Source organism: Palaemon carinicauda, chromosome 31, assembly GCF_036898095.1.
Source record: "Palaemon carinicauda isolate YSFRI2023 chromosome 31, ASM3689809v2, whole genome shotgun sequence".
Classification (NCBI taxonomy): domain Eukaryota; kingdom Metazoa; phylum Arthropoda; class Malacostraca; order Decapoda; family Palaemonidae; genus Palaemon; species Palaemon carinicauda.
Window position 1 is genome coordinate 24,583,997 of NC_090755.1, and position 27,248 is coordinate 24,611,244.

General features: G+C 34.7%; 1 protein-coding gene and 1 pseudogene across 1 annotated transcript in view; both read right to left on the minus strand.

Moving 5' to 3' along the window:
- Window positions 1-316: 316 nt before the first annotated feature.
- LOC137624643 (uncharacterized) lies at window positions 317-7,107 on the minus strand (annotated as a pseudogene).
- Window positions 7,108-11,138: 4,031 nt separating this feature from the next.
- The window catches only part of LOC137624903 (lysosomal acid glucosylceramidase-like), a 21,629-nt gene continuing 5,519 nt past the window's right edge, over window positions 11,139-27,248 (minus strand). Inside the window, exons 3-12 of the mRNA XM_068355839.1 lie at window positions 22,217-22,316; window positions 19,530-19,659; window positions 19,026-19,179; window positions 18,228-18,388; window positions 16,010-16,241; window positions 15,439-15,583; window positions 15,069-15,133; window positions 12,808-12,918; window positions 11,724-11,896; window positions 11,139-11,480 (exon numbers count right to left, since the gene is read on the minus strand). Of these exons, the coding sequence (XP_068211940.1) occupies window positions 11,357-11,480; window positions 11,724-11,896; window positions 12,808-12,918; window positions 15,069-15,133; window positions 15,439-15,583; window positions 16,010-16,241; window positions 18,228-18,388; window positions 19,026-19,179; window positions 19,530-19,659; window positions 22,217-22,316 (1,395 nt within the window). The 3' untranslated portion in view covers window positions 11,139-11,356. The remainder of the gene's footprint in view (window positions 11,481-11,723; window positions 11,897-12,807; window positions 12,919-15,068; window positions 15,134-15,438; window positions 15,584-16,009; window positions 16,242-18,227; window positions 18,389-19,025; window positions 19,180-19,529; window positions 19,660-22,216; window positions 22,317-27,248) is intronic.

Here is a 27,248-nt window from a genome sequence, read left to right on the forward strand (position 1 = left end):
ATTATATGCAATCTCATTTACAACATTTCAAAATGATCATTCTGCTCATGTAGCAAAATACTTTCAAATGAGAAATGGCACAAAAATTGGAAAAATTTTTGTGTAGAATGAAAACAGAAAATACATAAAAAAAATAAATCTTATGAATTTTCAATTCGATTCAGCTAAAGATTCACGAAATTTGGAATACGGGTTATAGTATACGGCATCAACAGAATTAGAATAAAAAGATTCTTCCTAAAAAAAAAAAAAAAAAAAAGTACTGTATACTCTAAGATAATATTTATCACTTTTAAATCTCTTATTTTATTCCATCTTAAGACTCGAGTGATACAATTTCTTTTTCTTCTTTTTATGCTGTAGTACCGGTACTTAATGTTCCCTTAGCATTAAAATTTCATATTATGTCCTTAGGGGGTGAAAAATTTATATATGTCAAATTCTTGAGTGACTAACCATATCTAATTTGTTGGATAGCTTCAACCGACCTTACCTGAAAACGATTTCTTAATTTAGAATGTACCACATTCATTTGTGAAAATATTCTCTCCACTGAAATTAGAGCTAAAGCAAGAGATGAAACATTGGGATATTTCTGCTCACCAGCAGATTTTTTTCTCGAACCTCTGCCCAAAAACTAAAACAGATCTAACTGATCTAAATGAATTACATTCCATTCGTTTTCTAAACTATCCATGTCTGTAAATGTATTCTAGTACTTACACGCAATTTCCACAATCTATCTTTCACTTGTGATGTGGCAACTGCTGGATGTAATTTCTTGAGTAATAAAAGTGTCTCAACATCACTAGTCAACCTGAGCTGCACCTTATTTAGAAGGTCCAATACAAATGCCTTGCAACGTTCTTTTATATAAGAAATTTGATTATCATTTACAGAACATTCAGCTGCACATTTATTAAATTCATAACCAAAATTGATGAAATTAAGTGGTAGAAGGTAACTCTGAAATTCAAGCTTCTGGAGATTTTCCTTACGGCACTTATAAATATGCAGGCTCCACAACTATTTGCATCAAGTTTCTAGACATATCGATAAGATCGTCGGTAAGTCTAATAACATCCACATTCTGACCCTGAAATAGCTTGTCCACTCTAACAACCTCCCTCAGGGTTTTACGAACAAACAGCAGATATAGTTTATTCTGGGGATCTTTGTATGCAAGGCTGAGTTGTTTAGATGTATGGCAACGCCTATTTGTTGCAGACAATTCAAAGTGAAGGTTAAGGGCATCCCACTGATCAAGTATGACATTTATTGCCTCCAATCGAGATAACCAACGGGTATTAGCTAAACCTGGCATTTTCTTAGGCGTACAGTCTTCTAAAACATATAAATCAGCATATGTTTGCATTCTTTTTGGTCTATTAGAAAACCATGTGCGAGTCTCTTTAACTATGAAATCAAGAATAGTTGGCAGTCTTTCACAAGCCTTACTTGCTGCTAAATGAAGAGAATGACAAACGCACCTTTTATCATTTATATTAGGATTGTCTTTCTGTAATAATGTTATGAGAGAGTGTGTTCGACCAACCATAGCACTTGCACCGTCAGTACCTACCTCTATCAGTTTATTTACATCTAAATTATCCTCCTGTAAGCAATCTTTAAGAGTCATATACACAATATTTGCAGTTGCATCTTTAAGGGGAACAAGACGGTAAAATGTATCAACTATGCATCCTTTGCTGGGACTGTAAAAATGGATGCTTAATGCTAAACAAGAAACTTGAGCTCTCATCAACAGTCAAGCTGAAATGTCTATCTCCAATTTCTTTGATCAACTGCTTTGAAAAACTGGGACCAATTACATGCTTTTGTAAACGAGAGGACTTGGAGAGGTGAAACTTAATTTTCGTAAGGGTACTGGACTTCTTATCTAACTGTGATATTAATTCGCCGAGATGATCTATGGATAAATTGGATGAATGTTCAGTTATAAAAACTGCTAACTTTAACTCTGCAATTTTTAATGATTCATTCATATTGGGTTAAACTTTATCTTTCATGGATGTCTGTACTTTACTCCCTGAAGACTTTGCTAAATCCAAAGGTTTTTTTCCTGTAGCATGACCAATTATTGACGTCAGGTGAGCTTGAAAAATGGTCCCCCATTTCTTGCATCTGGCCTTTGTGTTGTTATCAGGAAATGGCTGTAGCCACCCTATAAATGAATAAAGTACTGAGCTTTACTATTCAAAGCCTTACTTACCTAAACAGTATATATATATATATATATATATATATATATATATATATATATATATATATATATATATATATATACATATATATATATATATATATATATATATATATATATATATATATATATATATATATATATATATATATATATATATATATATATATATATATATATTATATATATACATATATATATATATATATATACATATATATATATATATATATATATATATATATATATATATATATATATGTATATATGTATATATATATATATATACAAATATCCCATTAAATCCAGTATTAAACTGTTAAAAATCTTCACCCATTATCATTATTTATTATAAAAAAAATATGTCAATGCTTCGATAATGAAATTCTCACCTGCCTCTACAGATCTAGGATCTTTTGGTTTCCTTACATCCACTTGTTCAGGAACATGAAAAATCCTTTTTTTCACACCCTTACCTAATATTAATTGAAAAATTATAATTTCTATCAGGCTAAAGAATAATCTCAATATATTAATTAAACTAAAGGATGAATTAACTAGATCAAGAACTCTTAGAAGAAAACTACTTTGACCTTTAATCCTATTGAGCAATGTCAAAGCCTTTAAACAAAAATAGTGTCAATTCATCACATGAAACTAATTCATCAAAATTACTTCCCTAACTATTTTCCTTTTTGCTCTCTAGAGAATTAAAAATAAAGCATTCTTACTTGGTACCTTTGCCTGACAACGGAATCCCAAGAACAATACCAGAACCAGAATCAGCCTCACGAAGAGGATCATGGGACACCCTCTTCTTACCACTCTTGTCTTTTCCTTAAGTATAAAAAAAATCATTCCAACGGATAATCGTGTTACTGTATAGGTATTAGAACATATTTGTTTCTTGTGCCTAAGCATCACACAGTACTATGCTCATGAACAACTAGCCTACCTTCATCTACTGAACAACTGTCATGGCTCTGATGTCTAACGTCAATGCTTGGACCTGGTTTGGGAATAGCTGTTAATACAGAGAGAGGTTCATCTATCACAGATGGCTCTACAGCAATTTGTCTTGTTTCCTTCTCTGTACTAGTTGGCTTATCATTTTTCCCTTTAAAAAATCAATGAACTGTTTTAGTCTAACATGCTTATACACTGTATGTAGTAAATAATAGAGGTTAAATAGTACAAATATCAAGTATATCAAAATTTAAATTGGCGAGACATGCCAACAAACGTCCATTACTTTTGCATCCAACAAATAGCATAATTTATAAAATCCTATCCCATGGTCGAAACACTTACTACCTAAAACACAACAATCGTTTGGCGGTGGAAAATCAACGTTGGTGACGAATTGTATGTAGAACGCACAATAACATTTATAATTATGCAATCGATATAAATGTGGTTGTTGACCACAAGAGAAGCGGATATTAAGCACAGAGAAACGTGGTTCTCTTGTCTCTTCATTTTAGTTTCTTAAGACGTGAATTTCTTCGTTCTTTATAGACGGAATTCTAAACCAAACAAAGATACTAGAGGGTTGATGGCTATTGATAGTGGTATCGAAGAGACTCTTTAGCTTTGGTAAGCAGCTCTTCTAGGAGAAGGGCCCTCCAAAATCAAACCGTTTTTCGCTAGTCTTGGGTAGTGCCATAGCCTCTGTACCATAGTCTTCCACTGTCTTTGGGTAGAGTTCTTTTGCTTGAGGGTGCACTCGGGCACTAATCTACCTTATTTCTCTTCATCTGTTTTTTTGTTTTTTATAGTTTATATATATATAATATATATGTATATATATATATATATATATATATGTATATATATACAGTATATATATATATATATATATATATATATATATATATATATATATATATATATATATAATGTATTTTGATGTAGCTGTTCTTCAAATATCCTATTTAAATTGTTCATTACTTTTGTAATTTACTTATTTCCTTTTTTTCCTTTTCTCATTGGGCTATCTTCCTTGTTTGAACCCTTGGGCTTATAGCATCCTGGTTTTCCAACTAGGGTTGTAGCTTAGCTAGTAGTGATAATAATAACATAAACACAAATGGAGCGATATAACTCCTTTTGGAAAGAAGATGTGTCAGAAGGACCTAAGGAAAAGGAAACTGGCCGAGAATTTAACAATAGGGAAACAGAGTGAAATGAAGAAAGGAAGCATTGATTGCTGACTTTGATTATGCTGTGTGTAAGGTATGACTTCGCTAGTGTGACACTTGTTTTCCAGAATAGAACTAGTAAGTTTTCAGCTAAGATAAACACTGACTGATATAGTACCTGTAGAAAAGTCAGAAGTCACGTTTCTCATGAAACATGGGAAAAAGACATCAAAGTGGGAGCGAGAAGTGACATAGCTGATCTTAACCAAGAAGTAATACAACAGTAATATCCCCTTTATATCAGAAGAGTCTTATAAACAGAGGCAGATACATTTAGCGTAAAGAATCAGTGAGAATTTTAATACATTGAAGCATAGCTCCTGATATGTGCTAAAAATGTATCGTTAAGGTGTACATTGTTAATCGTTAAAGGTGTCTGGCTTCAGTTCTAGTTTTATCAGAATAAATGCTCACCAGAACATCAGCCGGGCAAGCCCAAACCCTCACTATGGTGCCAAGCCACAGCAGTGGCCAGTAAACAGCTTAAACTCAGGGTCCCAGCCCCCCAGATGCTGAAGCCTTGATGTGTATGGGGGGCTTAGGGATTAGCAGCTGGGCTCTAATGAACAGTGGGAACTACTTTCCCACTGGACCTCGGTGCCCAACTGTTGATCCAACTAAATCAGTCAGCACTTTCTCTTTTCCTTTTGGTTATTTCTTTTTTTCTCCCATCTCTTCCTTTTAGGCTTGAACTTGTTGACGACTTTGGCTTGTTTGATTATATTTTGACTGGTTCTTTGGATTTGGCATAGTGTGGGATGGATGGCATTCCATCTCAACCTTTGCCAATTTAGACGCCATCACCCTCTGGCAGACCCCATTGAGTGCAGACCAAGCCTGTTAAGAGTCGGGCTCCAGTGATCAGGTTGTAAGTCACCCATATTTGCGGGTAATGGGTGACGCCAGGCATTGGAGTCGATGGTGGGAGGGGCTAACCACCCCCACTGACCAGTGTACGCCCACCTTAAGAGAGGCAGTCGCTCTCTAATAGAGGACTGGTCCCCGCTGAAGCCTCTTCTCGTGTTGGGCCACATGGGACAGGAGGACTGACATCCTCCGATAAGAGGTGGATAACCCGGCTTGCTCTTTCAAAAAAAAAAAAAACAACCCCTCTGTTGATGACCTGGAAAATACAAACATGGACCTCGGTACACACAGCTCCAACTTGGGTTCTAATATTGTAACATTAGAACCTTACTCATGGCATATGAAGAATGATAAGAAAACACTAGAGAAGAAGAGAGAGAGACAGAGAGAGTGAGAAATGATGACAGTACAGAAAAATATAGAAAAGTAGAAGTATTACGTGGCCACTATGAAGTAGTGAATTATGAGAAATTTTTTTATTTTGGAATTTGAAAATGGAAGACATGAACGTCTAAATGTTTTTAAAGCTAACAGGGAAATTGCTGTTATATGTAGGGCAGCCAAAAATTCTTCGCCAAGGAAATGTCGGTCTCTTGATTGAGACACTATCCCCAATACAAGGTGAAAAATTAAACACTTTCAAAATTGGATGGTCATAGTGTCAAAATCGTTTTGCACCCCACTTTCAACCAGAGTAGAGGTGTGATTTATGCTCCAGAATTGCTGGACATAAAGGAAAAAGAAATTGAGGATGAACTGAAAAGTCAAGGAGTAGTAAAAGTAGTCAGAATGAGAAAGAGAGTTGGAGAACAACGTATTCCTCTTGCTACTTTGATTGTAACATTTGATCAAAGCAGATTACCAAATGTTATTAAAGCTGGTTGGCTATCTTTGAAGATGAAACCATATATCCCTTCACCATTACGAGGTTATCATTGTCAAATGTATGGCCATTTAAGCCAGAAATGCAAGGAAAAACTAAATAATAAGCCAGCTGTTTGTTCCAACTGTGGAAAAAATAATCATGGTGCATGCATAGAAAATCCAAATTGCATACATTGTGGGGAAGCACACCCAGCTACATCTAAAAGCTGTGTTAAGTTTATTTTTGGAATAGAAATTCAGGCCATTAGGACTATGGAAAGGGTTACTTTTAAAGAGGCTCGCAAAAGAGCTCTTTAAAAGCAGATAAGACCAGGGCAACCTTTTTCAATGGCTCTGAAGAAAAACTTACCTAAGCACTCAGACGAAAACTTTATCCCTTATTCTAACATAAAGAAATATATGAAAGTAGTTAAAGAGGTTGAAAATCCCATTGAAAATTTATATCCAGAAATTGTAGAAAAATCAAAACAGATACCTAAAGATCTAAAAGATATTCAAAAGCCATCTACTCCTATTCAAAACAATAGTACAAACCTCTCTCAGGCCGTGTTCTTGCCTGATCTGATAGAGGTTCCACTCGAAACCAATTTGCCTAGTGAACCTGTAGTGGGGAAGGTGCAAAAACCTGACGACTCGCAACCTACCATAAGAAACATTAAAGTCACGTCTTCAAATAAATATGATGTCTTGTCTGCTGATGTTTCTGATCAACTGGAAGGTAAATTGAATAAATAAAAAATTCAAGTTGAGGTCCACCATCCTCCTCAAATTAGATCAGAAGGACACAAAGAAAAAGACGAACACAAAACCCAATATATCAAGATCCTCTCTAGAGATACCACCAGGAAATTTTGTTAGATCAAATATTGCCAATGGGAAGACTTCATCCAAGGTCTCTTCCAAAATATAAACAATAGTTTTTTCCTTCATTCTGCAGTGGAATTGCCAGGATTTAAGGGCGAAATATGAAGAACTCAAGCTCCACATACATGAGCACTCCCCTATAACTGTATGTCTACAGGAAAGCAGGCTACGTGCTATTACTCCTTGTCTTCGAGAGTATTTTAGCTATAGGACACCATATGATCAACAAGCAGGGAGCCATGGGGGAAGTCTTTTATACGTTTGTCCAGGTGTTCTCCAAATATCTTTGTCTATCTGTACCCCTCTGCAGGCAGTGGTTGTACAGATTGTTATAGGGAGAAAATACACAATCTGTTCTCTTTACTTGCCTCCAAATGATAACATCTCATATGATAATATAGTACAAGTGATTAAACAACTCCCACAACTTTTTCTCTTACTAGGAGATCTTAATAGTAGACATCCTTTATGGGGTGATGTTTTGGCAAATGCAAGGGGTAATGCTGTATCATCAATTTTGGATAATGAAGACGTAGGACTCCTTAATACAGGAGAGCCCACACACTTTCATGTTCAGACAGGTACCTTGTCCTGCATTGACCTATCAGTTGCAAGCTCTAACTATTTTCTCGATTTTAATTGGAGAACATTAGATGATTGGCATAGTAGTGATCATGCATCAATCATTATAAACACCAACAATGGTCCACCTTTACAGAGATCGCCTCGATGGAATCTCGATAAGGCGGACTGGGATAGATTTCGGGAGCTAAGTGAAATTGAAGGAAATGCAGAACAGTTTGAAAGTGTTGATGATGCCATAGACTTACTTAATGGAAGTCTTCACACTACTTAATGGAAGTCTTCACACAGCAGGAGCCAATTCCATTCCCAAAACAACAGGGATATTCAAACGACGACCAGTCCCCTAGTGGTCATCAGGACTAACTGCCCTGCACAGAGCCACAAGAAAGTCTTTAACTCGATTGTGCAGGCGCCGTACTGAGGAGAATTTAGTCGTATACAAGAAATGTAGAGCAAAGTTCCGTCGTGCCATGAAAGAAGCTAGGCACCAGTCTTGGGTGTCATTTGTTTCCTCCATCAACAGTAGAACCCCAACATCATCTGTATGGAGGAAAGTGAAAAAGATAGCAGGAAAATTTACCCCAAACCCACCACCAGTGTTAAGAGTAAATGGTCAGTATATGACTGGAGCAACCGAAGTTGGCAATTCCCTGGTTGACCATTTTTCAAATGTATCGTGCAAGTGTGAAGCAGCTCCTGGTCACCAGTATAGGAGCATTGAAGTAAAGAAAGTCTTAAATTTTGCAACAAGAGAGGAAGAGTCGTACAATTCTCCTTTTACTGAAAGAGAATTTGATTCTGCACTTGTCACATGTAATGACACAGCCCCTGGACCCGATGGAATTCCATATGCAATGATTAAATATGTGCGTTTTAATACAAAGTTATTTAATTTAAGCATTATTAATAGAATATGGCATGATCATAGTTATCCAAGTGTTTGGGAACTAGCCATTATTTTAGTCTTTTTAAAACCCGGTAAGGACAAGTTTTTAGCATCTAATTGTAGGCCAATTGCATTGACATCTTGTTTATATAAAATCATGGAGAAGATGGTCAATTTAAGAGTGATATGGTACCTTGAAAGGAAGGGTATTTTATCACCCATTCAATGTGGATTCAGAAAAATGCACTCAACAACTGATGTGTTGATACGACTTGAGTCCTCTATTTGTGAAGCCTTTGCTTCCAAACCTCACCATGTGACAGTCTTTTTTTACCCGGAAAAGGCATATGATACCATATGGAGATATGGTATATTTAAAAGAATTCTTGAGTTTGGATTAAGAGAATTCTTAGTTTCGATTAAGAGTAGAGCTACCACTTTTTATTCAGTAATTTCTTTCACATAGAGTTTTTCAAGTGAGAGTTGGGGTAACTCTATCAGAAAGTAAAGGCCAAGAAGAAGGGGTTCCTCAGGGTAGTGTGCTGAGTGTAACCCTCTTGGCACTAGATATTAATGGGAAATCCTCTGTCATTCCCCAGGATGTTCTCTTGACATTATTTGTGGATGATCTCTATATCATTTGCTGGAGCTAGAATGGCAATGGTTGAGAGAAAAATACAACTGTCAATTGACAAAATTATCCAGTGGGCCGATATGAATAGATTTAAGTTCTCGAAGAGTAAAACTACCATTGTCTATTTCTGTCGTATCCGGGGAGTACACCCAGACCCAGATATATACATCAAAGGTCAACGGATCCCATGTGCAAGTGAAGCTAAATTTTTAGGGTTGATATTTGATTGTAGGCTTACATGGGTTTCTCACTTAAAAGCATTAAAAGGTAAATGTCTTGAGGCTCTGAATCTTTTAAAAGTATTGTCCCATACATCGTGGGGGGCAGACCGCAATACTATTTTAAAATTATACAAGGCCTTGATATTTTCCAAAATTAGTTATGGCTGTGAAATATACTCCTCAGCCACCCCAAGCCGGTTAAAAATATTAGATTCTATACATCATGCTTGTATTAGATTGTCCACAGGAGCGTTTAGAACCTCACCTATCACAAGACTCCTTGTTGATGCTGGGGAGTTGCCTCTAGACCTTTACCGAATGTCTTCTATTATTCGGTATTGGTTTAGATTGCAAAGACTCCCTAATTCTTTAGCCTTTCAGACTGCAAGCCTTGTAAGGCACTCAACATACTTTAAGTTGCACCCAAAATCTCCTCAACCTTATGGCTTTCGGGTGAATCAATTATTAAACAGTCTTGATATAATTAGAATTAAGGTGCTTCCATTCAAGGTATCATCAACGCCTTCAAGGAAATTACCTGACGTATCTTTTTGTAAATACTTTATTGGAGTTAAGAAGAATATGACTGATTTAGAATCCTAGTCTCATTTTATGGAACATGTTGCAGAACATAGGGATCGACTTTTATATGTACTGATGGCTCCAAATCTGATGTTGGCATTGGATTTGGAGTACATAGTAATGGTTTTAACTGTAGAGGTGCATTTCCTCCAACAGCTTCCATATTTACTGCCGAACTGTATGGCATACTAACCACTATTGAGAAAATAGCTTTGGAAAAGGAGGGTAATATTACAATTTTTAGTGATGCAAGGAGTGTTCTTCAAGCTTTAGAAGTTTTTAATTCTAGTAACCCTCTAGTTTTAAAGGTTTTAGAATCGCTTTTTATTATTAGACGGAGAGGTATAACAGCTCGATTTTGTTGGGTTCCAGCACATGTAGGTGTGTGTGGGAATAAGAAGGCAGATTTACTGGCGAAGAATGCTGCATCCGAGTTGCCACTAAGAAGGTATCCCATTCCCTGTAATGATTTCCTACCTTACATCAAGAAACTGGTTTATAAATGGCAACAACACTGGGATAGTGTAGATGGCAATAAAATGAAGGAAGTAACAAATGTCATATCACCTTGGAGGTTTAACATGATGCCCCGAAAATGGGAGACGACTCTTTGTCGTCTCCGTATTGGTCACACTTGGTTGACACACGAGTTTCTGCTGAAGGGCCAACACCAACCGTACTGCGAGGACTGTTTAGTACCTCTAACAGTGATGCATTTTTGACCGAATGCCTAATTATAATATCTTGAGAAATAGACATCTGTTTGAGGATCGAGGTGAGGATGGCGGGTTCATCCTTGCCAAGATTCTTGGACATGATGTGTCCTACTATGCGAGTGGCATTTTTAGATTTATTTCAGAAGCAGGTCTTCTGAAAACTATTTAACTTCTATAATGACATCCAACTTTTATGGTTTTCATTGAATATTCTTTTAATTTTTATATAAAATAAATGATATTGGTGTCAATGACCTTTGATGTCAGGATGCCAAAAAAAAAACTTGAATCAATCGATCAATCAGGGTCCCAGGCTGGGATCGATCTGCTGCCATGCGAATGCTAGGTGAACATGTTACCACTGGGGAGAGTTGAAGGGAACTTGATGTATGAAAAATGGATTTCATTATTTAAGGAAATAAAATGAGGAATAAGAGTATAAAAGGAGAAACTGCTTTAAATTTATTAAGAGTCACTAATTGGTGTAATTTTAGTCTCAGTCCATTGTGAGATTTTGATAATTATTACAAAAAGTTCCCCGTAGGTTTAAATCCTACGCAGAAGTCATTGGTAAAACTTGTAATTTAGTCGGGAGGTAAATTGCAAAAATATCAGTTAAATAACAAAGGAAAAATAGATCTTAAACCCAAGGTCATTATTGTGAGGCAAAATTCAGAATCTTGGCTACATATCACATTTTCGTTTTTTTAGCTACAGGTTTGTAGAGGACAGTGTTCAGAGACCGAGATTCAAGATTCAGATTGAGAACTGATCCCTTGTTATCCTTGATGGTGATGCTGTGCTCATCTTCACTCCTGAAAGAGAGATGCCATGGAAATTAAAACACCAGGTCTCTAAAGTAACTTCATATGAAGTAGTTCATGAAATAATGAAGCCTAAGTAAGTAAATCCATGTTTGTGTCTAGATATGCTTAAGAAATGAAAATGTTATATATCTTTTTGAGAAGATTATTATTCATCAAGCACTAGATATCACAATCTTCAGAAGATGTTAAAAGTGTGTTTAATGTCTCACGGCCAAGTCAATAAGGACCTACGTGTTCATAAGGACGACAACGACTTCTCCACTTGGTTTGAGGAATGTCGTCACTTCAATGCCTGCTACCGAAGGAGCGATGGAATATGACACCCGAACATCTCCATCTGTGACATATTTGCTGAAGTGGCCCATCGCGTAAAACAAGGGTTGTTTGTAGAAGGTGTCCTCTTCCTGAAAACGTTAGAAGAATATTAGATGTATTTTTTTTTATTAAGATGGTAGGACGAAAAAGGGGGTTATAGAATGAGGTTTGAAGTCTTTGTACAAGGAATTAGTGCAATCCCTTTTTTACAAAATCTTTGGAAGTTCTACAGTTTGATTGACAGGTGTATTAGTTCTGACAGGTTTGTATGAGGAGACAAAATGCAGTATGTTTCCTCTATCTTGTAACTTCAAATCTTAGAAATCGCCAAAAACCACTCACAAATCTATAGTTGTTTTGCTCAAAATTATAAATACGACAAAGTTTTGTAGTATATTTTGGACGAAGGTAACACCAGAAGGAACATTTTTAAAGATAACTTTTCTGTGATTTTTCTCTAGTGATCATATGCATTTATGTATATAGTTTGTAGGTAAGTGAATTCTAAAACTCTTAAGGAGCCAAGATATAAGAGGTATTATTATTATGGAAGTGTTGTGGAAAAAGTTAAAAGCATTTCTTTGTTCCTGTTTAGGAGCATTGTAGTATTCAGAAAATCCATTGCCTCATTCTATAAAGCATGAGAGGGAGTTTGTCTCGTCAGCATTTTGCAAAATTACAGTTTATTATTATCATTACTTGCTAAGCTACATACCTAGTTGGAAAAGCTGGATGCTATAAGCCTAAGGGTTCCAACAGAGAAATAACCCAGTGAGGAGAGGAAATAAGTAAAGACTACTAGAGAAGTTTAAGAATAATCCTCAATAAAAGCTTCAGCCCACCCTTACTGCATCTACTGAATCATCGGGATTCAGCAGCTGTGGAAGAGTTTGAGTTGATGACTGTTCGGTGAAAAAATTGCCCCCGAGAATACCCAGTATAATAGTCCATAATAATAGACATCCCGTACATCCTGGAGAACTTTAGATGTATGACCTACCTTTTTTACCAGAATAGGGGCATCTGCCGAGCGGTTTGCCCAGTTAGGACCCCCTTGCATGTCGAGAACCATATTCCATTCTAACCAGCCGACTGTCCAGTGGTTGACATCCTGGAAAGATTTGTTAAAGTTATTTGTTGAATGGAATTTATCTCAATCATATTTCATTTATAATTGAATATTGAATTATATCACGAAACAATTAATAACGAATTTTCGGTTTCTGTTCCTTTTACCACTTAAAGGTTTAAAGGCCGTCCATGAATGGCAGGGGGCACGGGACAGTGACATTGCCCTGTCAAGCAGGACAGTGCCCTAGAGACTGACCACCCAAGCTAGGACCAAGGAGAGCCAGGCAATGGCTGCTGATGACTCAGCAGATAGACCTATAGGCTCCCCCAAACCCCCCATCCTTAGCTCACAAGGATGGTAAGGTTGCAGCGACCAAAGGAATTAACGAGTCTCAGCGGAACTCGAACCCCAGTCTGGCAATCACCAGGCAAGGACGCTACCTCCAGGCCACCACAACCAAAATGCTACTTGGGCATTGACCTTCAAAAAATAACACAAGGTACTATGTAGCTTAGCCACCAGGAACCAATGGAAATACTACCATGAAACTTATAAGATCCTTTAAGGACTTATCAGGCATTGTGATGTTGGGTCCTCCTTTAGATTCGGCTCTTTTGTGTCCCACGAATAGTCTGGAACATTCTATACAAATTCTCCTCTTTCCTCAAACATCTTGACAGCACAAAGCATACTATACCTTATGATTTCATTTTCGTGGATACTGGATAGGTACTGCAATCGTTCTGTGGCTATTTGCCCGCATGTTAAGTGGAGAAGAGACTTTAGCAATGACAGGCAGCTCGTTTAAGAAAATCCAACCAATGTTCTTTTGTCACGGATGGTGCATCTGTACCTTAGCCTTCCAGTGTTTTGGATTTTAGAGTTCTTTCACTTGAGGGCACATTAAAGCACACTATTTTTTATCATTTTCTCATCCTCTTGTGTTTTAATGGTGTTTTGGGCAACCTTGACAGTAGACCAAAGAAGCCTGGTGGGATATAAAGAAGTTGCCTTTTCCATTATCTTTCTCTTTGGTCGCCGTTTTCTGAACCATTGTTACTGTTCATCCTCTAGTCAAATGGGTTAACCATACTTTCCTGATATATTTTCATCTAATATACGGAGTATCATCTTATAGTCTGTATTTAGATATGGTCATATTGTTACTGGTATCCTTATCAAGTTTGCTTCTATTGTTTTTTTTATTATTATTATTATTTTTCTATCCGGCGAAACAGCAAAATCCTTGACTAGTTCGTTCTAGGTTGGTCCTTTATTTGTGATTTCTAATTATGCTTTACATTCGTTAGATATTAAACCTGAGCAACCTGTTCTCTATGTTATTCTCATATGGGGTATGATATACTGCATGTGAAGTCTCAAGCAGACTGCAATGGCATTTTGAATCATCTTTTCCATTTGAATTGGTCATAGTTTATAAGGGAAGATAAGTCTGTGGTTCTTTAAAATGAATATTTTGTCAACGTCATTGAGAGGCGTCTACTTTCTCGAGTGTTGAACTGCAGCATCAAGGACTAAATGAGCTTCAGTGAGGATTGCAGACTTGCTTATTTGTAGAAACAGGAGTCTTATTACCATAGGAATAGAATAGAATCAACCTGGAATTTCAGGCCCTATTTATCCCTAGGAAAGGTTTTAATTCAAATTTCTGCTAAGTTGTTCTCTTATCTGGTCCTCAGCACCCGATTCTCTTCTTAAATTGTTGCACAGAAACTTAGAATTCATTCAGTTCCTTTTTCTTAGTCTATATATTAGTCTCACGAGTCTTCCTTCACTTTGCTAATTTAGTATTCTGTAAAATATTTTTATGAAGTTGACTATCCTTTGCATTCAGATCTCACCAGACTATCATCTTCCATATAGTAATAGGTATGCGGTTAATTCTCATATTATTGCCTTTTCTATCATAAGGCTCAAGACTACTCATTATAGAAGAGTTGAAACTGGAACTTCAGAGGTTCAAACTTGGAGAAACATTTTTTTGTTAAACAGTATCTTCTAAAGCATACCTTCCTAGTGAGTAAAATGCTTATAATACAATTGTATAATTTATATATATATATATATATATATATATATATATATATATATATATATATATATATATATATATATATATATATATATATATATATATATACACACACACACAAAAGTATCTTATCTACCTCAATTATATTACGACTGAAGCGCTCAGCGTTTTTCCAAGAACCAAGAGCAGGGGCATTTCCTCCTGAAAAAAAAAAAAAATTAAAAAAATTTTCATTTCCCTTTACCGTTAGTTTTCTTTACCATTGAAGAGTTCATTGAAGCTATTTTAATAATCTTTTATGAAGTTAATTAAATTATTTTCGCATTAATTCAAACTAAGAAAATAACTTTTTACATATTCAAGGAAACTCATTTCTAAGAAGGTTCTCGAGTGAATGGCTAAGATATCCATTAGTGCTCCTCTCCCCTCAAGTGGCGAAAGTAATATAATTTCAAGATCGTGCATAAATTAATGGATTATAATTGGTTGTGATTACCAACATTTACCTATGCTAGACTCAGTGTATAAGATGAACTTCTCTGGATAATGTTCGTGCATGGCATCAAGTGCTTCAGGACCTGTGGTCTCGTCTTCGTACCAGTGGATACCAATTCCATCCACGTATTTGTATGCATCGGGGTCATCTAGAATCTGTAAAACGAAAAGGCATCTTCGGTTTAAAAGAAGAGGCCATGGGGAATCTGGAAGGTGGGTGGAATGGGGTCATCTAAATTCTCTAATATAAATGTGGGATCATCGAGAGTGTGATAAATGAATAGGGGAGACAGTAATCCAAAATCATCAGTATATAGATAGGGACTGCCATCCAATATCTGAAGGTGAAAAGGATTTAAAATATTCAATATAAAGATGGAGACATCCACAGTGCAATGTAAAAGTTTCATGATGAACAGTTTTCTCATATGAAGTCCTACAAGGCCAGTATTTTGATGTTATTTGTCTTTTGGAAATAAGAATCTGGTACGAAAAAGGAAGTTTCATCACGAACCTGAAATGTAATTATAGCTAAAAAAAAATTCTTAAGTAGCAAAAAAATTACTTTTGTTGTAAACTTACTGTATTTGGATACCAAGGTAGACCATCTCTGTCGTGGTCCAACACCATGAGTTGAAGTCCCCCGAATCCAGCGGCTTCCAAGGCGGGACCAAGTGAGGTCTTGATCCAGTCCCGCATATCTGTGGCGTTCCATTTGCATCCATCCCCGTGCCAAGGAGAACGCAGCATCGCTTCGTCCTGTGCACTCAGGCCCCACAGAGATATGCCCTCCGACTCGTAGGATTTGACAAATCTTCGGGAAGATTCGGAGGATGCTACTGTATAATTTACAGGTTATTGTCCAAACAAATGTTTTAATTGCTACAAAAGATAATTCAATAATTTTGAATGTTGTTTTAATGATTAAACGACCTTTTGTTATTTACAGACAACTTGTCCCCATCATCATCATAATCATCAACCATTGCTATTCCACGCTAGGACAAAGTTCACGCATCTGTTTATGGTCTTTTTTTCTTAGCTTAACAATCCATCATCTCTTCCTTTCCCATATTCATTAGCAATCTTTAGGGACCTATTCTGTTATTCTTTTTATCCATCTATTATCTGTCATTCTCATTATTTGTTCTGCCCATGTCTATTTCTATTTCGTACTTATTGTTTGAATATCCTCTAATTTAGTTTGCTCTCATATCCATATTGCCTTTTTTCTATCTCTTAATGTTATTCCATCATTACTTTTTACATAGCTCTTTCATTTGTACCTAGAATATGTTCTAAGGCTCTATGTTTTCGATGTATAAGTTAATACTTTTCTTTTTAGAGAAAGTGGCATTTTACATTACATAATTTAATTTTGTATACCAGAAGCTCTATACCCTATGCTTATTCTTCTTTCAATATCGGTCTCTTGTCCCGAGGAAGCACTTACTGTCTGTCCTTAGTTCGTACAGTATATTCATAAACAATCTTTAGAGGTTTGTCCATAACCCTTATATGTTGTCTCTGCATTTTCATTAAACATTATCTTAGTTTTACTCATATTAATTTTCAGAACTACATTTCTGCTTTCTCTATTCAGCTCTTTTATCATCTTCTGCAATTCCTCTCATGATCACGAAATAGAATTATGAGATATGCAAATCTTTAGTTGTTAAGGGACTCCCTATTAATGTTAATTCCTATTTATTTCCAATATAAATTCTTAAAAACGTCTAGCAACGTTGTGAATAATTTATGAGAGATGAGGTCTCCCTGCCTAACTCCATTCTCAGTCAGAATTTTCTCACAATGTTTATGGAGTTTTAGAAATGCTGTACTTCCCGTATAGAAATTTTCAAATGTTATAACATACGATTCTTCTAGTCCTTGTCTTTGAAGGGCTCTCATAACTGCTAAAGTTTTAATAGAAGCAAAAGGCTTTTCATAGTCTATAAATGCCATACTCTGTTGATTTCGCCATTTGCTGATAATGAATAGAAATTAATTCACATGCCATATTAGCTCATGCAGTACTTTTTCAGGACTTTTATGTAATATATTTTATTGTTTTTCTATTCCCAAAAGCCTTGGAACATATTCTTATGAAAGCCAACACAGTTATAATACTTTATAGGACAGGGGATGTCTGAGATCATAGAAACTCCAGATAAAGGGCAGTTTTTAAGGGAAAATAGATACTATGCACCAAGCGAGTTCCAAGGGATTAATGCATGCTACTCACTTTAAGATTCCATGGTGACACATCACCTGCGGGTCTACCAAAATATAATACTTTGGTAGACCGCAGCCCTTGAGCACAATATTTGCTATATTGCTAGCTCATTTATACCAGGATATAGGTATAAAACTATCAAAGAAAAACATAGAAAGAGGATGTCTGGATATAAGGTAAAAACAGAAAATGGAATCACGAAAAGATGTGACGTCTACAATGATCTCAGACATTTTAATGAAATCGGTTCCCCACCATTTTGAGCGAAGCTATAATACTGTAGAGCATGTGCCATTTCCTTCACATTCCTGATGTTTTATATGAATATCAATTTATATCCATAGGCTGATTCTCCAAGTAATTTTATTATCCTTCCTACCCACTTCATTGGTACCATTTCTCTTGCATGTGGTCTACCTCATCCTTGAACAAGGCCTTGTATTTGCAAGGTTTTTTTTTTATAGGATATCTTATATCTATAATGACAATGGTGATCCTCCACCTACATCATACTTTGACGGCTTTTGTAATCCATCAAAAAGAATCCTATTCTTTCCCACTCACTTGACGATGTAGTCGGCCCAGACCTTCCACATCTCTCGCTTGATCCCTCCCTCGCCTTTGGAAAGGTCAGTTTCTCTCATCCATGTTGGAGGGGACCACGGAACCCCGAACAACAGCAGTGGACGCTTGCTCATAGCCAGGGCCCGTGTGATGAAAGGTAGCTGAAGAAATATGATTTTGTGTTAAATATTTCTTTAAATGGATATGATGCAGCTAGAGAATAAAGAAAAATATTTTTTAACTTTTGGCTTGTATCAGTATCCTCATTTGGGATTATAGATAATTAGGTAAAAGAGAAAAAAACATTATCTTTCGGCTTAAATTTTTAAGAAGCTGATTAGTTTTACCCATAAGAAATATTTGGTTGTTTAATTAGGAAATAAAAAAAAAAATAGTAATTTTAGATAGAGGCAGCAGGAACGGCCAACCAATTTCTTTTACATAAATGAAATCTGAAGACAAGAGTTATACCTAATCAGGAGAACGTTATGGTCGGGATGTAAAGTCGTAAGAATTTCACCTCCCTTTTTATTGGTAAAACTTGATTGAAGAAAGGACAAAATTATCGATAATAGAATATATCTTTAAAACTGAATATTATTGTCGTAACCTTACGGTCCTTAGCAGCAACCACTTTTTCGCCTTTGACTATATGTCCGTTCCTGCTTCCTTTCTTCCACTTAGCTGTCAAATCATGGGTTCATGAAAACTGAATAACCCCCAGGCCTTGGTTCCTGACTTTAATGCCCAAGCTCATGAATCTAGTCAAGCGATCCACATAATCAGATGTGCAATTACCTTGTATGAGTAATCCTCTGGAGCTAGTGCAAAGTGCTTAAGCTCCATGTCACCCTCGACTTCATTGTAGGAGTAAATACGCTTGGAGTAGTCGGAGCTAGCTATGATGATCTTACCCATGGTGTACTCGATGCCCGTGGGAGAGAAGTAGGATCTGCATCAGTAGATTGGTATTGTAAATGTTAAGAAACTCCAGGAAGCTCAATTTTCATTTTAGATCATTTGAATACTGTCATTGACTCAGTAATGTTTAACAGAATCTATATTATTCGCATTTGGGGTTTATTTCATGTTACTTAACTTCTAGTTGCTTGCTAAGACTTGCGATGCTTTTAGAACTTTTGAATATCTATAAAACTATTAATACAACCTTTGGCAATATCTCAATGAGTGCGAAACTCTGCTGAAAGAACAATCAAATGACGTCACAGATGAAAGGCTCATCAGCAACAGACAACTCAATGGAATCCATCCAACAGGGCAATGAATCCTGATCCTACTAACCTTAGAAGCTTTTCCTGCATTGCTTTCGAAAGGTCAGCGATGTTGATTCCAGTAGAGTCTGTGAAAGCCCCTCCGAATCCTTTCATAGTCTGCAGGGTGTTTTCCAGGTTGATGTTGATGATGGGGTTCCCTGAAAATTGCAATTTTCTTTATTGCTAACATTTCTCCAAAGCCTCATTGGGGGCGTCTGTGAGAAGAGGCTTTGTAAGCGGTCGTCTGAGTGAACGTCACTGTAATTGTGATCGTGTGTTAATTTTGTCAGAAAGAGCAAAGTTAATGTACCATTGTAAGTAATTACCTCTAAGTTGAGACTGAATGATGTGAACTTGCTATAACAAGTGCAAATATAAGTTTTGCATTTAAATTTTTCCAGTGACATATAAGCATTTTGCTAAACTCACAAAACTTTACAAGGCTTAATATATAACTTAAAAAAAAAAAAAAAAAAAAAAAAAAAAAAAAAAAAAAAAAAAAAAAACACACACTCGTCGAAGATAGTTTAAGGAGAGAAAATAGCAGAATCGAATTTCATATTCATAGAGTATATTTATTTGTGGGACTTCAAGCCGATGCCAATGTATATATTTTTTGCTATTCGGCTATTTGGGTAACAAGTAACTGCCTTTACAGACCTGTCCACTTGCTATAAATTTCCCGCCTGGTTGGCATTCTATTTTTAGACTTGTGTGTGCAAGGTCGTGGGTTGTGTAAGTGTTTTTATTATCACCTGCAAGTATCGTGTGTCGTCTACAGTATTATTATTATTATTATTATTATTATTATTATTATTATTATTATTACTTGCTAAGCTACAACCTTAGTTGGGAAAGCAAGATGCTATAAGACCAGGGGCCCCAACTGGGAAAATAGCCCAGTGAGGAAAGGAAACAAGGAAAAATAAAATACTTTAAGAACAGTAACATTTGAATATTTCCTATATGAGATAGAATAGTGTGCCCAAGTATACCCTCAAGCAAGAGAACTCTAACCCAAGACAGTGGAAGGCCATGGTACAGAGGCTATGGCACTACCCAAGACTAGAGAACAATGGTTTGATTTGGAGTGTCCTTCTCTTTGAAGAGCTGCTTACCATAGCTAAAGAGTCTCTTCTACCCTTACCAAGAGGAAAGTAGCCACTGGGCTATTACAGTGCTGTAGTTAACCCCTTGGGTTAAGAAGAATTATTTGGTAATCTCAGTGTTGTCAGGTGTATAAGGACAGAGGAGAATCTGTAAAGAATAGGCCAGACTATTCGGTGTATGTGCAGGCAAAAAGAACGTGAAGCGTAACTACAGAGAAGGATCCAATGTAATACTGTCTGGCCAGTCAAAAGACCCAATAACTCTTTAGCGGTAGTATCTCAATGGGTGGCTGGTGCCCTGGCAATCCTACTACCTTCGTACTGGCACGACATCTGCGTGCGTGTATGTGAGTAACAGGAATTGACAGTTAATCACCCAAAGAGAAAAGTCGTTGCTGTTTTGGTATGCGATCTCATTTATGGCGTAATTTCAGAAATTCAAAATATATATTAAATTAAAATGGAGTCATTACTCAGAAGTGTCCATAGGACACTTTTGAGTAATGACTCCATTTTTAATTTAATATATATTTTGAATTTCTGAGATCACACCATAAATGAGATCGCATACCAAAACAGCACCGAAAGTCTTCTAAAAATATCAACAGAAGTGACGAAACAATGTTTTAATGTCTCAGGTTTGTAAGTTATAAGAACTGGATCACCTTATAGTTAAAATTTCTTGTTTTTATCTTTTAGCAATAAGAAAACGGAAACCATAGACATCTCGACACTAGGCTTCTGTCGTTCTGGTCTATACAAGCACTGTTGACTACAACATATATCTGGAAGAGTTTTTCAAGGATGTAACAGGAATCCGTATTGAGCGTACCAGACCTCTTACAGGAAAGGATCAGCAAAGCACAGCAAGGATAGCTAAGCTCAAGCAGAAATGCTTAGATTAGTACAGGTCCACGACTACAAGATACACAAAAGACTTAGCAAAGTATAGGAATGCTTAGGAAAAAATATGCTAGAACTAAGCCGAACAAGCTATAATATTCTTTCGAAATAAAGCTTCATTCTTTATGGTACAAGATATTAACTGCAGTTTGTGTTCAGAGTTTTAGTTTTCGAATTACTGAAAAAAATCAAAGTTTCATATATTGAAGTAATTTAACCATCTCCAATTTTTGAATGAATTTGAAGTGTTATGTTGTGTTCAGTGATTCTTGCCATTATAGGAAAAAGGGATTTTGAAGGAGACTGGCAACTGAAATATTATTATTATTATTATTATTATTATTATTATTATTATTATTATTACTTGGTAAGCTACAACCCTAGTTGGAAAAGGAGGATGCTATAAGCCACAGAGGCCCCAACAGGGAAAATAACCCAGTGAGGAAAGAAAACAAGGAAAAATAAAGTATTTTAAGAGCAGTAACAACATTAAAATAAATATTTCCTATATAAACTATAAAAAAAAAACTTTAACAAAACAAGAGGAAGAGGTATAAGATAGAATAGTGTGCCCGGGTGTACCCTCAAGCAAGATAACTCTAAAGGGAACATGGCTGCATAAACGAATATAGAGTTCACCATATTCTATGTTCGTTACAATGAAACTTTTAATAAAATTCAGGAAACGATGTTTAGTCCTTACCAGGCACAGGTGCTTCGCTTATTGGGCCTTCAAACGGTTCAAATCTATGAGCAAGTTTTGACGAGACGATCTGTTGGAAGTGACCATCCTTGAGGATCACCTGATGGAAAAGGGGGAAATTAAAAAAAGGTTAATATTAAATATGGCAAATTGAAAAAAGGTAAATATGAAAAGGGGAAAATTGAAAAAAGATGAATATGAAAAAGGGAAAATTTAAAAAAAAGATAAATATGAAAAAGGGAAAATTGAAAAAAGGTAAATATGAAAAAAGGAAAATTGAAAAAAGGTAAATATGAAAAGGGGAAAATTGAAAAAAAAATAAATATGAAAAAGTGAAAATTAAAAAAAAAAAGATAAATATGAAAAAGTGAAAATTAAAAAAAAAGATAAATATGAAAAAGGGAAAATTAAAAAAAAAGATGAATATGAAAAAGGGAAAATTGAAAAAAGGTAAATATGAAAAAGGGAAAATTGAAAAAAAAGTTAAATATGAAAAGGGGAAAATTTAAAAAAAGATAAAGATGAAAAAGGGGGGAAAAAGATAAATATGAAACGGGGAATTTCTTCCCGACTGGCTGCATTAAATTATATATATATATATATATATATATATATATATATATATATATATATATATATATATATATATATATATATATATATATATATATATATATATATATATATATATGTATATATTATATATATATATATATATATATATATATATATATATATATATATATATATATATATATATATATATATATATATATATATATATATATATATATATATATATATATATATATATATATATATATATATATATATATATATATATATATATATATATATATATATATATATATATATATATATATATATATATATATATATATATATATATATATATATATATATATATATATATATATATATATATATATATCTATATATATATATATATATATATATATATCTATATATATATATATACACACCGTAAAGGTATAAATTTTATAGATGTATTTGTGTGTGTTTTTGTGGATCGTCGATCAGGGATAAAAGGCACTTTTCAAATTGGATATAATAGGCATTGTAGTTAGTAGCCATAGAATTTTTTTACCCCCCCCCCCGTTCCTATAATTCTATATTCTTTTGCTGTAATAATGAATGAAGCCCACGTGACTTCTCTTCCATTAGCCAGTTGGTGTTTGAAGACACCTTATATGTGAGTAAAGTGAGAAAACTTAAAAAATAAGTGGAAGAGAACTGTATATTAAAGGGTAAATTCTAATCACCGTTGTATATTAATAAGGGAAAAACACAAGTGAAAACTTAGGTGCACTGCACTTGCACAAACATTACTTATTTCAAAAGTAATGTAATGTTTTGTTTATTGATTTTTAGATTTATGTGGTTGCATTTGCCAGTGGGATAAGACTTTCTACAAGGAGTTAAAACCATCCTGTGATATGGCAAAAAGATAATATCGAATTATGATACATGGTATTTCTTATTGGTTCGTGTTATTATAATTATTCAAGATATTTAGTGCTAAAGTTTATTGGATTGGGAACTGGTGATATTAAGTAGTTTAAAGTTAGGTAAATAGTAGGTGGTGATTTCTTTTAGAAATTAGACTGTGTAAAATATATTTTCATTATGATATAAGTATTTGATAGCATAGCTTTATTGCTGAAATACACAAATTAAAGGTCTGAAGTAATATATAAGCTAAAACTGTGAAGGTATGTGGTTGTACTATTTGTAGACATTGAATAAAATCTAGTATAATGAATGTATGTGATTGTACGTATGTGTAGACAGTGAGTAAAGTAGAAGTATAAGTGTGTGTATACGTAGACAGTGAATAAAGTAAAATATAATGAATGCATGTGATTGTGTGTATGTGTAGATGGTGAATAAAGTAAAGTATAATGAATCTATGTGATTGCATGTATGTGTAGACGGTGAATAAAGTAAAGTATAATGAATGCATGTGATTGTGTGTATGTGTAGACGGTGAATAAAGTAAAGTATCATGAATCTATGTGATTGCATGTATGTGTAGACGGTGAATAAAGTAAAGTATAATGAATGCATGTGATTGCATGTATGTGTAGACGGTGAATAAAGTAAAATATAATGAATGCATGTGATTGTGTGTATGTGTAGATGGTGAATAAAGTAAAGTATAATGAATCTATGTGATTGCATGTATGTGTAGACGGTGAATAAAGTAAAGTATAATGAATGCATGTGATTGTGTGTATGTGTAGATGGTGAATAAAGTAAAGTATAATGAATCTATGTGATTGCATGTATGTGTAGACGGTGAATAAAGTAAAGTATAATGAATGCATGTGATTGCATGTATATGTAGACGGTGAATAAAGTAAAATATAATGAATGCATGTGATTGTGTGTATGTGTAGATGGTGAATAAAGTAAAGTATAATGAATCTATGTGATTGCATGTATGCGTAGACAGTGAATAAAGTAAAATATAATGAATGCATGTGATTGTGTGTATGTGTAGATGGTGAATAAAGTATAATGATTGCATGTTATTGAATGCATGTGTAGATGGTGAATAAAGTAAAGTATAATGAATGCATGTGATTGTGTGTATTTGTAGATGGTGAATAAAGTAAAGTATAATGAATCTATGTGATTGCATGTATGTGTAGACGGTGAATAAAGTAAAATATAATGAATGCATGTGATTGTGTGTATGTGTAGATGGTGAATAAAGTAAAGTATAATGAATCTATGTGATTACTTTATTCACCGTCTACACATACATGCAATCACATAGATTCATTATACTTTACGTTATTCACCGTCTACACATGCACACAATAACATGCAATCATTATACTTTATTCACCATCTACACATACACACAATCACATGCATTCATTATATTTTACTTTATTCACCGTCTACACATACATGCAATCACATAGATTCATTATACTTTACTTTATTCACCGTCTACACATACATGCAAAGTATAATGAATCTATGTGATTGCATGTATGTGTAGACGGTGAATAAAGTAAAGTATAATGAATGCATGTGATTGTGTGCATATGTAGATGGTGAATAAAGTAAAGTATAATGAATGCATGTGATTGCATGTATGTGTAGATGGTGAATAAAGTAAAGTATAATGAATGCATGTGATTGTGTGCATGTGTAGATGGTGAATAAAGTAAAGTATAATGAATCTATGTGATTGCATGTATGTGTAGATGGTGAATAAAGTAAAGTATAATGAATGCATGTGATTGTGTGCATGTGTAGATGGTGAATAAAGTAAAGTATAATGAATCTATGTGATTGCATGTATGTGTAGATGGTGAATAAAGTAAAGTATAATGAATGCATGTGATTGTGTGCATGTGTAGATGGTGAATAAAGTAAAGTATAATGAATCTATGTGATTGCGTGTATATGTAGATGGTGAATAAAGTGAAGTATAATGAATGCATGTGATTGTGTGCATGTGTAGATGGTGAATAAGGTAAAGTATAATGAATGCATGTGATTGCGTGTATATGTAGATGGTGAATAAAGTGAAGTATAATGAATGCATGTGATTGTGTGCATGTGTAGATGGTGAATAAGGTAAAGTATAATGAATCTATGTGATTGCGTGTATGTGTAGATGGTGAATAAAGTAAAGTATAATGAATGCATGTGATTGTGTGCATGTGTAGATGGTGAATAAGGTAAAGTATAATGAATCTATGTGATTGCATGTATGTGTAGATGGTGAATAAAGAAAAGTATAATGAATGCATGTGATTGTGTGCATGTGTAGATGGTGAATAAGGTAAAGTATAATGAATCTATGTGATTGCGTGTATGTGTAGATGGTGAATAAAGAAAAGTATAATGAATGCATGTGATTGTGTGCATGTGTAGATGGTGAATAAGGTAAAGTATAATGAATCTATGTGATTGCGTGTATGTGTAGATGGTGAATAAAGTAAAGTATAATGAATGCATGTGATTGCGTGCATGTGTAGATGGTGAATAAAGTAAAGTATAATGAATGCATGTGATTGTGTGCATGTGTAGATGGTGAATAAGGTAAAGTATAATGAATCTATGTGATTGCATGTATGTGTAGATGGTGAATAAAGAAAAGTATAATGAATCTATGTGATTGCATGTATGTGTAGATGGTGAATAAAGTAAAGTATAATGAATGCATGTGATTGTGTGCATGTGTAGATGGTGAATAAGGTAAAGTATAATGAATCTATGTGATTGCGTGTATGTGTAGATGGTGAATAAAGAAAAGTATAATGAATCTATGTGATTGCATGTATGTGTAGATGGTGAATAAAGTAAAGTATAATGAATGCATGTGATTGTGTGTATGTGTAGACGGTGAATAAAGTAAAGTATAATGAATGCATGTGATTGTGTGCATGTGTAGATGGTGAATAAGGTAAAGTATAATGAATCTATGTGATTGCATGTATGTGTAGATGGTGAATAAAGTAAAGTATAATGAATGCATGTGATTGTGTGCATGTGTAGATGGTGAATAAGGTAAAGTATAATGAATGTATGTGATTGCGTGTATGTGTAGATGGTGAATAAAGTAAAGTATAATGAATGCATGTGATTGTGTGCATGTGTAGATGGTGAATAAGGTAAAGTATAATGAATCTATGTGATTGCGTGTATGTGTAGATGGTGAATAAAGTAAAGTATAATGAATGCATGTGATTGTGTGCATGTGTAGATGGTGAATAAGGTAAAGTATAATGAATCTATGTGATTGCGTGTATGTGTAGATGGTGAATAAAGTAAAGTATAATGAATGCATGTGATTGCGTGCATGTGTAGATGGTGAATAAAGTAAAGTATAATGAATCTATGTGATTGCATGTATGTGTAGATGGTGAATAAAGTAAAATATAATGAATGCATGTGATTGTGTGCATGTGTAGATGGTGAATAAAGTAAAGTATAATGAATGCATGTGATTGCGTGCATGTGTAGA